General features: G+C 40.1%; 1 protein-coding gene across 5 annotated transcripts in view; it reads left to right on the forward strand.

The window, feature by feature from the left end:
* The window catches only part of HEMK1 (HemK methyltransferase family member 1), a 44,578-nt gene that overhangs the window by 1,118 nt on the left and 29,223 nt on the right, over nt 1-14,237 (forward strand). For 2 of the 5 annotated variants that reach the window (XM_044451357.1, XM_044451361.1), the window contains exons 2-5: nt 423-488; nt 989-1,439; nt 3,208-3,299; nt 7,278-7,371. In XM_044451357.1, the coding sequence (XP_044307292.1) occupies nt 1,194-1,439; nt 3,208-3,299; nt 7,278-7,371 (432 nt within the window). In that variant the 5' untranslated portion in view covers nt 423-488; nt 989-1,193. Of the gene's footprint in view, nt 1-422; nt 489-988; nt 1,440-3,207; nt 3,304-7,277; nt 7,372-14,237 lie in introns of those variants that run through there. The other 3 variants (XM_044451358.1, XM_044451360.1, XM_044451362.1) reach the window with 2 other exon arrangements.

Consider the following 14,237-nt stretch of genomic DNA (forward strand, 5'->3'; position numbering starts at 1 on the left):
ACCTAAAGAAGGGATGATTACCTAATTGCTTATAACTTGTCAAGCAAGAAGATTTAAAAGAACACCCTAAATATTTAAAGCAGTGTTTTATAAATGCAGTTTAAAACTGATAAAATTATATAGAATGGAACTTCCATCCTACCTAAATATATCTTAAGTCTGAACAGAAGACTGTTCTCTGGATGATTTGTAATAAAACTGCAAGGGTTTCTGACTCTTAACAGTTTAACAACAGTATAAACTAAATTATTTTTCTCCCTAAAGTAAGCTGTTGAAATGGAGAAAGAGCACAGAGTGGGCTTGTGAGTTGAGTTCCATTCCATTCCTGTACTGAAATCAAAGTCATAATATGCTCAGAGGCATTTTGTGCTTTAATTCTCAGTATAAATCCTTTGCATGTGGCTCTTTTTGATGGAGTTTAGGATCTGGCTGCCTTCCAAGATTGGAAAAGCAACTTTGGAGGAGAGGGAAAAAGCACATTCTGGAGGGTAAGAAGATAAGGAGACCACAGAAACCAGGATATGAGATATCCTGAGTGTCCACCAGGCTTCAGTCCCACAGGGCATAGGAATCTCAAAAGCCTTCAGATTCTGGGGTCTCCCACCAGCGAGAGTTCAGTCAGTAGGACTGCTCCACCAATGTGAAATCTACATGGAGATCACATACCACAAATGTGCACTTCTCAAAGTGTGTTGTGAAGCCAAAATTGACTGTGATATCACATCATGGGCATAGTAGGGTGTGCATTTCAAAGTTTCTTCTAGGTAGGAATTCTGAAATGTGTGATGTGGCCTGTAGGCTTGCATGCTGTAGGAGAACACATCAGTGCAGTTTCAAGGGTACCTACTATCTATGCAATCAGAGAGTTGAGAACAAGAATGTTACCTTTTCTATATTCTTCAGCTATATAACATGGATTTATCGTATACACTGTGTTCATAATGACCCAGCCCAAGTGAATCCCCTCTGGTTTTCTCACTTTCTCTAGGTTACTGCAGGACAATCTGAATGCTTTGCCAGGACATGATGTCTCCCGTTGACATTCAGCTTGAAAGGAATGACGAGACTGGAGCATTTTGCAATGGTGATATGTTCTCTTAAACCAGACTGGTGATAGAGGCTTCCAAAGTCCCGTGGTAGCCCAAAAAAGGAATACCTCCCCTCATTCTTGGACCTAATTACCCTCTGGAGCCATGAAACCCTTCCGTGGATCTTTGTACAAGAAACTTTTGTGTTTGCTCCAACACTGCGGACATTTTGGACTGAGTCCTGCCAAAGGCCCCTGCCATAGACTAAGACAGTATTCCTGTTATAAAGCAGGACTGGTTACAGCTACTGATCTGGTCAGTTACTGGCAAGATGTGTTTGAAGCAAATGCAATCCCTGAACCACAGACATCTGCTGAATATATTGTTGCACAAGTTCTGGGAGCAAAAACAGTTAAGTGTCATGCATGAATTCATTGTTATCTGTGCAAAAAATTACTATTAGTGTCTGAAAAAGTGCTCATATCTGGCTGTCCAGTCAGCACATCAGTGCTCTTATTACAACTCACTCCTGTCCAATGGAATATATAGTGCTTTTTGTAGACAGTTAGGCTCAGATCAGGCATGTCTTTAAAGAACACTGCTCTTTTGAAGCAGGTGTATCATGGCTGTTGGCCATTTGCAGTAACATCTGAGTGCAGTGTATCCTGTTTACACTGCAGATATTTGTTCTGGATTGCTATTTATATTGGACGAAAACTAGTCTGTGCTTGCCATTAATTGAAATGGCTGAGCTACTGCTTATACCATTCCCCAAGAGGAAACTACCTCAACTACTGCATACTCAGCACCATACTGTATGACCTTAGAATTGTGCAATGTTCCCACTTGCTCTGTTTCTCAGAGGCCCAGAATTTTGACTTTGAAATTTTGCAAAATACTCCTAATCTCAGCAAGAGGGGAGCTGTATCCTCAGGCTTGCTAATGCAGCTACTCATTTGGTAGCAGTGAGAAGGAATTACGTGCATGTGGGCAAGCAGGAGAGCTTTTGTAAGTCTTAGAGTAAGAGATTTGTCTTTATTTTCAAGCTGTTAATATTCCTCAGATGAGGTTTTTTCTCTCTCTCACATCTCTAATTCTAGAACTTGGGGTTAGCCAATGAAATGAGTTGCTGGTAGACTGAGGACAGTCAAAAGGAAGTATTTCTTAACACATTGTATGATTGAGTTGCAGAATTTGTGGAATTTGGTGTGATACAGTGTGAGAGCCACCATTTGAGATAGCTTTACAACAACCACATAAACAACCCCACAAGAATTACTTGGCTGCAAAAGAAAAGAAAAAAAAGTGCTTTCTTGCCATGAAGCTAGGTGCCTGCATTTCCTTGTTGACTGCCTAGGAAAAGAAGCCTCTTTTCCATACCTACCATGGTATGGAAAGTAAAGAAAGTTTACTTTCTCCCAAGTCAACCAGCAGAGAAGAAAGTGGGCACAGTAGGTCACTCCTTACCAACCCAGTTGATTTCCAGGCTGATTACAAAGAAAGGAGCTTACCTTCCTCCATAACTTTATAACAAAAGCAGACAAGTGACAGAAGACTGGATCACTCCAACCCATGTTCACTGTGCGTTCCCATAGTGGCCACAGCGGATGGAATGTCTCTTCTACTCTGGAGGGCCCAGAAATCATCTTTTGCCATCCTATGCACTTGCCTGCATGAAACCCCATGTTGCTTAAAGCTACCCGGTAAGCTGCTTTAAAAGGAAATCAGTCAAATTCATGGTGGATATATCTATGAACAGTCATAACAGCTAGTAGGAACCCCTGTATTGAGAGACAATAGGCCACTGAATGTCAGTTGCACTGGTGATGTGGTTGTTTTCCATTACCTATTTATTGTGTTTTTAGCAGCCTGTAGTTCAGCCTTCCCCAACCTCATGTGCCCATGGCACAGGTGTTTTATGCTTCAGTTCCTATCAGCCACAGCCAACATGGTCAGTGGTCAGGAATGCTGCGAGTTGCCCAAGCACCTGGAGAGCACTAGGTTGGAAAAGGCTGAACAAGTCAGTCACATCTTAGACTTTTCTCATCCAGCACAGCTCTTTTTATCATTACCATAGACATAGACATGAGAGTAGGCAGGCATTTCAACATCTGGTTTGTGGTTTAACAACATTTGGGGCCTTCCTTTATTAAACACCTGCCACTGTCTTCCTTCTCAGTTCCAGAGCTTGAGCACCAGCTGCATCTCTACTCCCCTCTTGGCAAAACAACAGGATCAGGTCCAGGAGCTCTGTGCAAAGCGGCTACAAAGGTAGGTATGTTCCTGCTTTTCATATGTTTTACATAAAATGTGAGAATAGGAAAAAATGACTGGGACCCTGAGCTCAGTTGCATGTACCATGATGCCTATAGACTGTCAAGCAGTTTACAAGACAAGTTAGGGTGGAAGACATGAACAAGCTGGGGTAGAGGGGGAATATATTAAATGCGTATCTCCTTTAATGAGGAATTGGAATAAATTTTAAATGGAAAATTTAAATGGGTCCTCCTAGTAGCAAAAATGCAAGAAGGTACTAGGACTGGAAGTAGCTGCTGAGCTATCCCTGCAGCTCTGTAAAATAGCAGCAGGCCATTAGCATTTTATTCTGAGTAAATCTTCTTGAAATCCAAAGGGCCTTGGTTAAGAACCAAGCCAGCAGAGAGGTGCAAGTAACACACACAGCTACTAGGCTTACAAGAATACTATTCAGCAATTGTGACCTAAAATTATTTAAATAAATAAGAATTTCCAGCAAAACAAGAGCACAGAAGAGGCAGAAAATATTTCATTCTCCAAATGCCAAAATGTGTCAGTGTAGAGTAGCTAAATCTGTCAGTTCCATAGGTTTCTTCAAGCATGTTGAAAATTGAAATGAAGAATTTCAATGAAATGTTGAAATATTTCATAGAAAATATTTGCAGTGAAGAGACCTAGATTGTGATCCATCCTACATGGAGCAGGAGCCAAGCCATCCAGGTCTATGTGTAGACCAATGAGGAAAGAACAGGCAATAATGGCAGGAAGTGAAATGCCTTGGGATTGAATTTCACACACAGTAGCTAATGGGATACATATCAATAGAGGGAGGACTGAGTGGCAAGAATGGAATGTGTGTTTGTTGTATGGGGGGGGGGTTCTTTGTTTTTTGTAAGCTGTTCAGAGACTGTAGTATTGGATGGCATATAAAAACTTTAAATAAATAATTGGAATCCATGATAAAAGTTAAAACCGCTTGATTGGTTGTCAAGTAGATTGTGGGTGGGTGGGTAGGTGGGTGGGGAACCTGCAAACCATGGTAACCATGAAGGGTTGCTTGTTTTATTGTGTGAACACAGCCAATAGGTCAAAGTAGACTAGCCGTCCCACAACTAGGTGTCCTCAAGATAGCTCAGACCAACTCCCAGCATACCCCATCAGCATGTCCAATGGTCATAAATGGTAGGAGTTGTAGACTGGCATATCTGGAGTGTACCAAGTTAGGGAAGTCTTGAAGGATAAAATCAAAATGATAAGCCATCTTCATTAATGGAGGATGTCCGGAAGCTTGACAGCTTTACAACCTCAAGTACCAGAAGTTGTACCACTATATATTAGCACATCAGATAATATTGTAAAGTCATGCATAGTGGATCTGCCTTCTGTGACCTCTGCTGAACTGCTCTGTTTTGGAAGCAAGCATTGCCATGCATTTTTGTTTGCCTCAGAAACTGCTAGGCTCTCACTGTGCTCAAGACAGGATCCTCTAGCGCTGGAGCACTACGGTCCAAAGTTTATGGTGTTACCATCATCTGCCTTTAGGCATGCAGGGACCTCTTGACATAGTCACTGTAGGTCTCAGTATGTATCCAAGGTAGATCTAGGACATTTGCATCTTCCAAGACTCTGACTCAAAGTGACGGGAATGACATCTTTCTTTAAATCCCACGTAACATGATGTTTGTCCACTGGGTTCAATAGAACAAACTCCCTAATAACTGTTATTAGGCTTTCATCTGCAATGTAATAACTGCACTATTAAACTATTAAATGCCTCCACATGTATCTTTTGTGCAACATGGCAAACCAGCCTGGAAATCATCAGTTAACTTCAGTTTCCTGTTAGTCTTAACCAGTAATAGCTGGTTAACAGCTTTGAAAGAACACAGGTTGTGAAGCCATGCCTTAAAGCTGGCTCAGTACCTGGTTGATTTGTGTGTGTGTTTTGTTTTATTGTTTGAAAATGTTTCCCATTAATTTGGAACCAAGAAATGGGTATCTTTTAACTAAGGACTTCCTGGCATATTTGCCAGCTTGTGCAATGAAAGAAGCAAAGTGGCTCCACATGGGTGCATAAGGCAGTTCTATATTAAGTCAATATATGATTGGCAACATGTATCTATACATGTGTTATATTAAATATAATTTGATGTTTGCCAAGCAAAATGGACCCCTCTCAGCAAAATCAGAAAGGAAAACCATACAGGGAGCTTAGTTACAGCCTTTTCAAGTGAAGGAATTGAGCTAGATCTTGCATTTGATTCAAAAACAGCTAGAAAAGTAGGTACTCACCTGGTTCACATGATCAGCATAGCTCACCATAGCTTAGTTAACCCACACCTGATTGATTGGTTGTCCTTGTCCCATTTTATAGACTGAATTATGACAAGGAATTAAAGTCACACAGTATGGGGATCTCTTTCAGCGATACCACTTCTGTTGGAAAAAAATGGAAACATTTAAGCTCTGCTGTTTTTGTTTTTTCCCTCCTGTAGGAGAAGACAGCATAATAAAAATATGCAAGAGATTGATTTTAGATACCTAACATATCTAATAAATGATGCAAACACTTTTATCATTTCACTTGTCTTAATCACAGTGTCTTTCAACATTATAATTGCAGTACTTTTACATACTGTTGAAAATGGCTTTGCTGCCTGAGGATGTATCATGTGCATCTTTGATCAGAGATCTCTGATCAAAGATCTCTTATCTATATTTCTTACATCTGAGTGTGCCAGGAGCTGAAACATAGAACCATGTCAGTTTTTAAATGTATGAATGGATTCTAAATTAAACATGCTGCATATTTACCTTGACTCTTTTAACAACAAAAAGTATGGGGAAAGATAATTCCCCTAGTTTATATGCTTTTCCAGAGCAGAACATGTGATTTATGGGGGAAAGGTTCAGGAGCATGTATATGAAAATGACTTTATTCTGCAAACATTTTAATAATTGATTTTATACTGTTGAATTTTAAGGTATATAGTTTTATAGTACTTTGGTTTGAACATGCTATTTTAATCTATTCATACCTTGATCCCTCAGCTGCATAATATATGTTCTATTGTATATTGCTATACTATATATGTTTCCTATTGTGTAATGCTGTTTTTATTGCTTCTTTGCAATCCACTTAGAGGCTTTTAGACTAAAAAGTGTGCAATATAAATTGAATGAATAGGGAAATATGATGGGCCTTAAAATGCAGAGATAAGAGGCAGAGTGCTTGAGTATATTGATGCCTGCTGGATGGGTAAGCTTGTGATGTCTGTTTGATGAATAGAGCTGAGAATTCAGCAGAGACCAGCACTGTTGAAAGGAAACATAACAGTGAAGAAAGTTTCCTTATCTCATAGTTTGCCAGTTTCTAAGGGACTCTTCATCCAGAATGTTAAGTGTCTGCATGGCTTTGGACACAAAGCTTTGCATTAAACAAAAGTCTTTCATCTCCTAGCATGACCCATCCAGCCATGCTGGGAACTACAAGATTTTTTTCTGCCTCAACATGCATATTAGGATGGCACCTTCAGTGAATGTAGTCTTCTTCAAAATCAAGAATACTGCTTATGTAGCTTGACTTGTTGCATTATATTTTACTTTCTATTTGACCAGTTTCTGGCAAGTGATTGCAGAATGCTTTTCTGTGGGATGCTGGGTGGCTTGAATGCTAGCAGTTCTGTGGCAGCAGAGAAGTAAGTACACCCTGAGGTATGAGGCAGAGTAGTAGATAGCCTGTCATAGAAAACCAGTGCTATCATTTATAGCCTCACTAGCTAAATTCTTATCATTTGTCAAAGAACATTTGGAAATCATCTATGATAGCACTAAATGTTCTCCTTCCCTCCCACTCTACCCATTTTGGAAGGTACTGCCAGTGCTGTTGTTTGTGCTTAGAGGAGGATAGTAAATTTAGTATGATGATAAGAACTTGTAAGTAATCGGAGTCTTGGCCAGATACACCATGTAACTTATCTCCTCCCATTCCAGAATGCCAGTGCAGTATGTTCTTGGTGAGTGGGATTTCCAGGATCTGACACTCAAGATGAAAGCTCCAGTCTTCATTCCTCGACCAGAGACAGAGGCAAGTAATCAGAATGGGAAAGCTTTAGCTGTTCTCAGGAGCTGCTTCATTGCTGTATGTCTACAGGCATTTTTTTTAGCCCTTGCTGCCTTTCCAGCAGGAGAAATGGAGCCTGACATCAGGGCAGTCTTTGTTGACTAACCTGTTTTATCTTGGCTCTGTTCCAGCTTGAAAAATCTTTGGAATGGCAATTGCTTTACTTGCTGCTATGATCATGCCAAAGTTTGTTTAGATGTATTTGTGATTTTTTTTAATATAGTGAGTTTTTATCATTACTTAAAATGTCACTGGCTTGGACAGTTTTGTGAACATGGATGTTTAGAAGCACTGGCAGTAGAAAGATGGAGCAGGGTAATCTGTTGGTCTCTCTCTTGGTTTGAGCTAGTAGGAAGGTGACAGGGGAACTTTGACTGTTTTATCGTGGATCAGGGAATAATTGTGCAAAGGCACCTCTGGTGCAATACTGTGCATGTCTCAGATTTAAACCACATTAAGTTCAATTAGGATGTACCTCCAAGTACTTGTATAGGTTTGCAGCCTTAGCCAACAGTTCCTGAGCTAGCAGTTCCCATTTGAGCATCACACTGGACTTGCAGACCTTGCTCATTTTCTGTAATGACATCCCTGTGCTCCAACAAAAGACCGGAAAGTATGGCAGGACAATGTAAACCTGGTGTAGGAGTTCCAAGGTCAGACTCCTCCTCTTCATGGCTTCATTGCACCTGTGGAGATTCTACAGTGTCAGTGATAACATCAGTGTTGTGACTGGTATAGGTAAAGGTGCTCTTCTAAAAGTTGGTTATGCTACCAAATATGCTTCTCCTTTAAAATATTTGTATTTATACTACCTTTCTTATAATCATAGAATAGTAGAATTGGAAGGGGCCATGAAGGCCATCAGATCTAGCCTCCTGGTGTTGCAGGACATCAGTTTACATCATCCCACTCAGATGGCTTTCCAGTTTCTTTTTGAATGTCTCTGGTGTGGGTGAGTCCACCACCTCTCTAGGTGACCGGTTCTACTGTCATATTGCTCTGACAGTGAGGAAACGTTTCCTGATATCTAGCCTGAATTTGGGTTGTTGCAACTTGAACTGATCATTCCATGTCCTACACTCTGGTATCAGTGATAACAGATCTTGACCTTCCTTTTTATGACAGCCTTTGAGGCACTTATAGAAGGATATCATGTCCCCCACCTCTGTCTCCTCTTCTCAAGACTGAACATGCCCAGTTCTCTCAGTCTCTTTCCTCATAGGGCAGTGTTTCCAAACCCTGGATCCTTTTTGTTGCCCTCCTCTGGACCCTTTCTAATTTTTCTGCATTTTTTAAAAATCTTGGTGTCCAGAACTGGACACAGTATTCCAGATAGGGCCTGGCTTGTGAGGAGTATAGGGGAACTCCTCCTCCTCCTGATTTGGAAGTAATACTTCTGATAATGCATCTCAAAATAGCATTTGCTGTTTTGGCTGCTGCATTGCATTGATGGCTCATATTTTGTCTGTTATCCACAATTACTCCAAGATCTTTTTCAGTTCTCTTGAGCCACATATTTCCCATCTCATATCGATGCATTTGGTTTCTTTTTCCTAGGTGGAGGACTTGGCATTTGTTCCTATTGATTCTCATTATGTTGCTTTCAGCCCAGCATTTAAGTTTATCAAGATAATCTGGATCTTCATTCTGTCTTCTAGGGTGTTTGCTATTCCACCCAGTTTTGTATCATCTGCAGATAAGATTATCTTTCCTTGTACTTCCTCATCTAAATCAATAATAAAGATGTTGAAGAGCACTGGGCCCAGGACTGAACCCTGCAGCACCCCACTAGTTACCTTCCTCCAGTCTGAGAAGATGTTATTGATGAGCACTCTTTGTGTCTGATTTAGCAGCCAATTTTGGATCCACATAATAGTTTGTCTATCTAGATCAGTTTTTGCTAATTTTCTTATCAGAATGTTGTGGAGCACTATGTCAAAAGCTATGGTAATATTAAGACCAAACAACTTTTTTTTAAATTGTCAGAGTCATGATAAAACTAAGAGGTTAGACTGAGGCACTAAAATTACTAGGGTACGGAAAGTTGTCTCAAGAATTTCTCCACTTTGCGTAACCATGAGCCATATTGTATTTCAAAAGCAAATGTCCCAGGAAACACAAGTGCAATGCAAGCTGTTTAAGGAGATTATGCTTTCCTTCTCTTAATAATTTTGTGATACCTCCTAAATTCTCTTCTCTTTCTTTTTTTCTGTATAGTATTCCCTGATGCACTGCTGATGGTTCTTCTTGTACCCAAGGAGCACCTTATTTGAGTTTTCCTGCCTTCACCTAGCAAAAAGCTTAGTATTTATGTAATAGAAAGTACATTTTCTTGGTAGTCATTGTTATGCATTGGGGAAAAAAGATCCTAAGTCCCTTGAGACAGAGAATGGAAATCAGTTTTACCTTTGTGGATCCTTGCAGATTCAGTTACCACAAAGAAATCCTGGTATGCAATTCATCCATTGCCTAAGAGAACTTCAACATAGTGGCTCAACACAAGACTATCTGCTGTTATTGCCACTTTCTGTGCCATTTCCTTCTTTTCCTCAAGCCACACCAGCCGCACCCACCTTGTTCCTTCAGCAAATGCCCACTGAGGGTAGTGCATGCAGTGACAGCACAAGAGAGTTTTGTAAGTGTACAAGTGTGCTTCCATAATTGATGCCAGTGTGTGCCAACCTAGTTTGCTATTCAGCATGCTATCTTGTGCCACCTTTGAATTCTGCTGCAAGATCTTAATATGAACGATGGACTAAGAATTGCCCATCGCTGCCCTTTCAAATAGCAAACAAAGGGCAGATAAAGGCTTTAGTGGATTTCTGGAAAATTCTGAATTGAACATTTTTCTGGAAAAAAGTCCAGTGCAAATTATGGTGATTTGTATCAGAAAATGTTCAATTTGAATTTGATCTTTATAACATAGAGAGTGATCATATCTTAGAGTAGTTATTTGACTCGCATTTATTAATAATCATTTCATTTCTGTACTGCCCACAGCCAAAGCTCTCTGATTTACTAAACAAAGTTAAAAGTAAACTTACCAAAATGCAGGGACACTTGAAGTTTGCTAAGTAAATGTCATATTTAAATTTTATTCCTAAGAGTGCATGCATTTCAAGTCTTTTGTGCTAGTTTGGTTTGTTGATAGTCTAGCTACACACAGGAACATAGGAAAGAGTATTCACATCGCATCTCCAATCACCATATAGGTATAAAACCTGCTGGAGGCTAGAACACCTACAAAGATTGATGCTTGGACAGAAATAAAGGAGAGTTCAGTGCTCAGCATCACCTGGAGAATGGGCATAGCTAGACAGATGTCCCCGTTCAGTTGCTCTTCACCTGTGTAGAATCAACACCTGAGAGCCAGCAGCAGCACTCTAGCCTGGTCTGCGCCCCCCCCCCCCACCCCACCATGTGTGACTTGCGTAGAACAATGTTCTAAAGAGGACAGTTTCCACAGGGTGTGAGGCTCTCCTCCTCAGATTATCACCTTACACAAGTGCAGGACTATGGAAATGCGAGAGGAGCAGCAGGGCTAGAATATTCCTTTTCCTTGTGTGTCTATTCTACACAGTATGATCATTTAAAGAGTTAGTGCTACATTGATGTGGGGCTTCCCAAAAATCACCAGCTATGCTGCATATCCTTTTTTACTACTCTTACAGTTTTGAAATGCTTTCAACACATGTTCAGGACTATAGGATCTGCTGAATGAGACATCAAAATCTGTGTGTGAAAGAGTGTTAGAGAGAGAGCGCTCAGTTAAGCTTTGTTGTCCTATTTTTAGGAAATTTCGCAGTGCAGTGGTATTTTTTCCCTGTCTCCTGCCTGTGTTGTAGTGTGATAACATCTGTTTGGCCACCAGAGGGCAGTCTGGCTCTAAGCTGAGAGAGCAGTTAGCTGTTTTGACTTCTGGGAATTACTGCTCTTCTCTTAATAGGCTGTCTGGTGTCTCCTCTTCCCTTTTGGCATTTCCCTTTATATAGAAATTGAAGTAAGTCTAGTGAAAGTTCATTTTTAATTCTCAAATTGTTCCCCCTGCTTTTCTAGGAAAGATTTATGCCTGATTTTTGTTCCATCAGTTCACAGAATGACAGGGGGAAGTAGATGCATCCTCAAGTAACTTTCTGAGCCTTTCTAGATATGCTTGTATTGTAGCTCTTCTTCAGGAATCTAACAAAATAAATGGTTTTCAAAGACATATTGAACACCAGGGATATGAATCCTCTTGGGACAAACCCCGAATCCAGAAATGAAATAGGATGCTTTAAAGCAATTTGAGTTTTGTCTGAGGTAAAGCAGGATTTCCCCAAGGTAGCCCAAAGTCTATCAGGGTGTTCCCAGGGCCTCAAGCCTGTCTCAGAGATTTGGTGGAAACAGACAAATGTTGCCATTTGGTCCTGCATGGTAAAACATCATGGGATTATTCATTTCTTTAATTGCTTGGCCAGCTGTTGTGAGTCAAGGTAGAGAAGAGTAATTTACTTCCTTCCTTTCTTTGGTTTCTTCATTGCTGCTATAAGCCTTTTATGTTAAAATTGTTTGGATACTCAGATGGTGGTTGAGTTCAAATGAGCACCCCTATGGAAGCTGGTCACAGGCTACATTATTTGCCTAATTACCTTCATAGCATGCCCTTCCCTGGGTTATCTGAGCCCACTGAGGTGCATGGTAGGGTGGCTTCCAGCCAATGGCTTGTTACAGGGTTCTGGAATGGTTTGGCTACTGTGCCTGTCACCAGCTCTGAATGATGTGGCACCCCATGTGCTGTGAGGGTACTGTATAAATTGTACAGTATGTGACAGGCTTGCATGGGGATGGGGAAAAGAAGCGACTTAGAGAACATTACAGAGAACAAAGAGAATAGGAGAACAAAGTCAGTGGGGTTTTCTACATTTACTTCATTCTATCTGTGACTTTTTTCCACAATTATAGTAAGAAAAATAAGGAATGTTGTTTCTGAGAAACAAGATGAGCTATCTTGGCTATTTCTAAATGGAAAACTGCTTAGAATCTCTCAATAGTAGGTTGCATGAAATCAGTGGAAACCATGCCAGACCAAAGTTCTCTCTGGGTTGGCCCCTGAGCAGGAGAGAAAGGGAGCATGATGAAATATAGTTAATGACATGTGAACAGTATCTGGGCAAGAGTGGGAGGATGTTAGTGTTTCAAGATTATGTTATCACACTGTATCGTGCTTTGTTAATAATTTAGTGAGAGAAAATAACCTTTTAATGTTCATGTCCAAATACTACCCACACTTGACTTGTAAAAAGTTCACTCTGCTTTGCCAGCTTGTTTCAAAATGATCTCTGGCCTAGTTGAGCCTTTGCAAGTGATTGACCATGGTTTGTGGTTGTACATACAGGTGACGTGATTTTTCTCTGGCAAAGCTCCCAGAATGTACATTCTAGGGAAAGTGTTCTCTGGGCTGGAAACTTGCTAATTCTAGGAATGTATTTTCTGACGAAGGTGTTCCACAGACAAGGATGACATTCTTTGTTGTGGAACAAGAAAACACCTCTGGATCTTTTGCCCTCCTCGTTGATTCTCTCTCTCTTTCCCCCTTTCCTAAATGTTGATATGCCATTGTTCCAGTAAAACATGTCTCCAGAGCAACACATACAGCACTCCCAACCCTAAGAGCTTAAAGCTGAAGCAGAATGAAAAACATAATGTTTTGAATGCAGCAGTCGAACAAAATGAGCAGCAGCAGTCAATAAAAGAACTCGTAAAAGAGGAGCAACATCACTTGATATTTATAACTGTGCCTAATAAGCACTCTACACTGCTCAGAAATAGAAAAAAACAAGTTCCTGTCTGCAGACTTATTATCTAAACACAGTGCAAGGCAAAAGGACAAGGAAGAAAAAGGGAAACTTTGAACTAAGTAGAGCACAGAGTAAAGGAAGGGGAAGGAGCTAAAGAATATACAAGACTAATCCCAGAGTAAGAAGGTATTTAAAAATCGAGTAGAATAAGAGGGAAATCAATGCAATCAAAAAAAAGTCTATTTGCTTCTTTAATGCATTTTAAGCTACCTAATGCACAAGTTCTCTGAGTGATACAGAATATATTGAAGTCCTAAAATTCAGATGTAAAATAATTAATGAAAACAGCATATAATAAAACCAACAGCAAAGAGTGAAATGTTACAGCATATAAAATCAACAGTAAAATAAGGCCACTAAGATCTAAATGCAATAAAAATACTTCTTTCAACCATTTGTAATAGTGAGACAAAAAGAGGACAGCTGAATAGTTCCACAGCAAAGTAGGGTTGCCATGGTCTAATCCCCCAAATTTGAATGGCTGAATTCTGTAAAATGGATAAACATGCTGATCAAGTGGCTGGTTGAAAAAGATTGAACAGCAATACAACACTCAGTTTTTCCATTCCAGATCATCCCTTCCATTGCTGCTGTATAATAAAGGAACATCTTGCTTGACTTTTCCAGTATATACTTTGAACCCTCAAAGGTTACATAAACACTGAGACAATTATAGATTACAATGCTTTACCATCACATACCCCCAAATTGGAACACACAGGAACCCTAACCAATTCTATTACTAGCACCTCCAACTAACAAAATTTTAACAAGGTATATCCCAAAGGCAGAAGAGGAACAAAAGTAAGCTAGTGATTTTCCAGGGGCCAGAAAGCTAACTAAAGGTGTGCTCTGAAACTGCTGAGACAAAATGCTTTGAAACTCTTGTAGTACTTTAAAGATTAACATTCTTTTAATGGCATAAGAAGCTTCTGGGGACTAGATTCTACTTCATCAGATACAAAATTCTTGTTGTTTTTGGTGCAGAGGCTA

This window comes from Varanus komodoensis, unplaced genomic scaffold, assembly GCF_004798865.1.
Source record: "Varanus komodoensis strain SLA01 unplaced genomic scaffold, ASM479886v1 scaffold6_2, whole genome shotgun sequence".
Classification (NCBI taxonomy): Eukaryota; Metazoa; Chordata; class Lepidosauria; order Squamata; family Varanidae; genus Varanus; species Varanus komodoensis.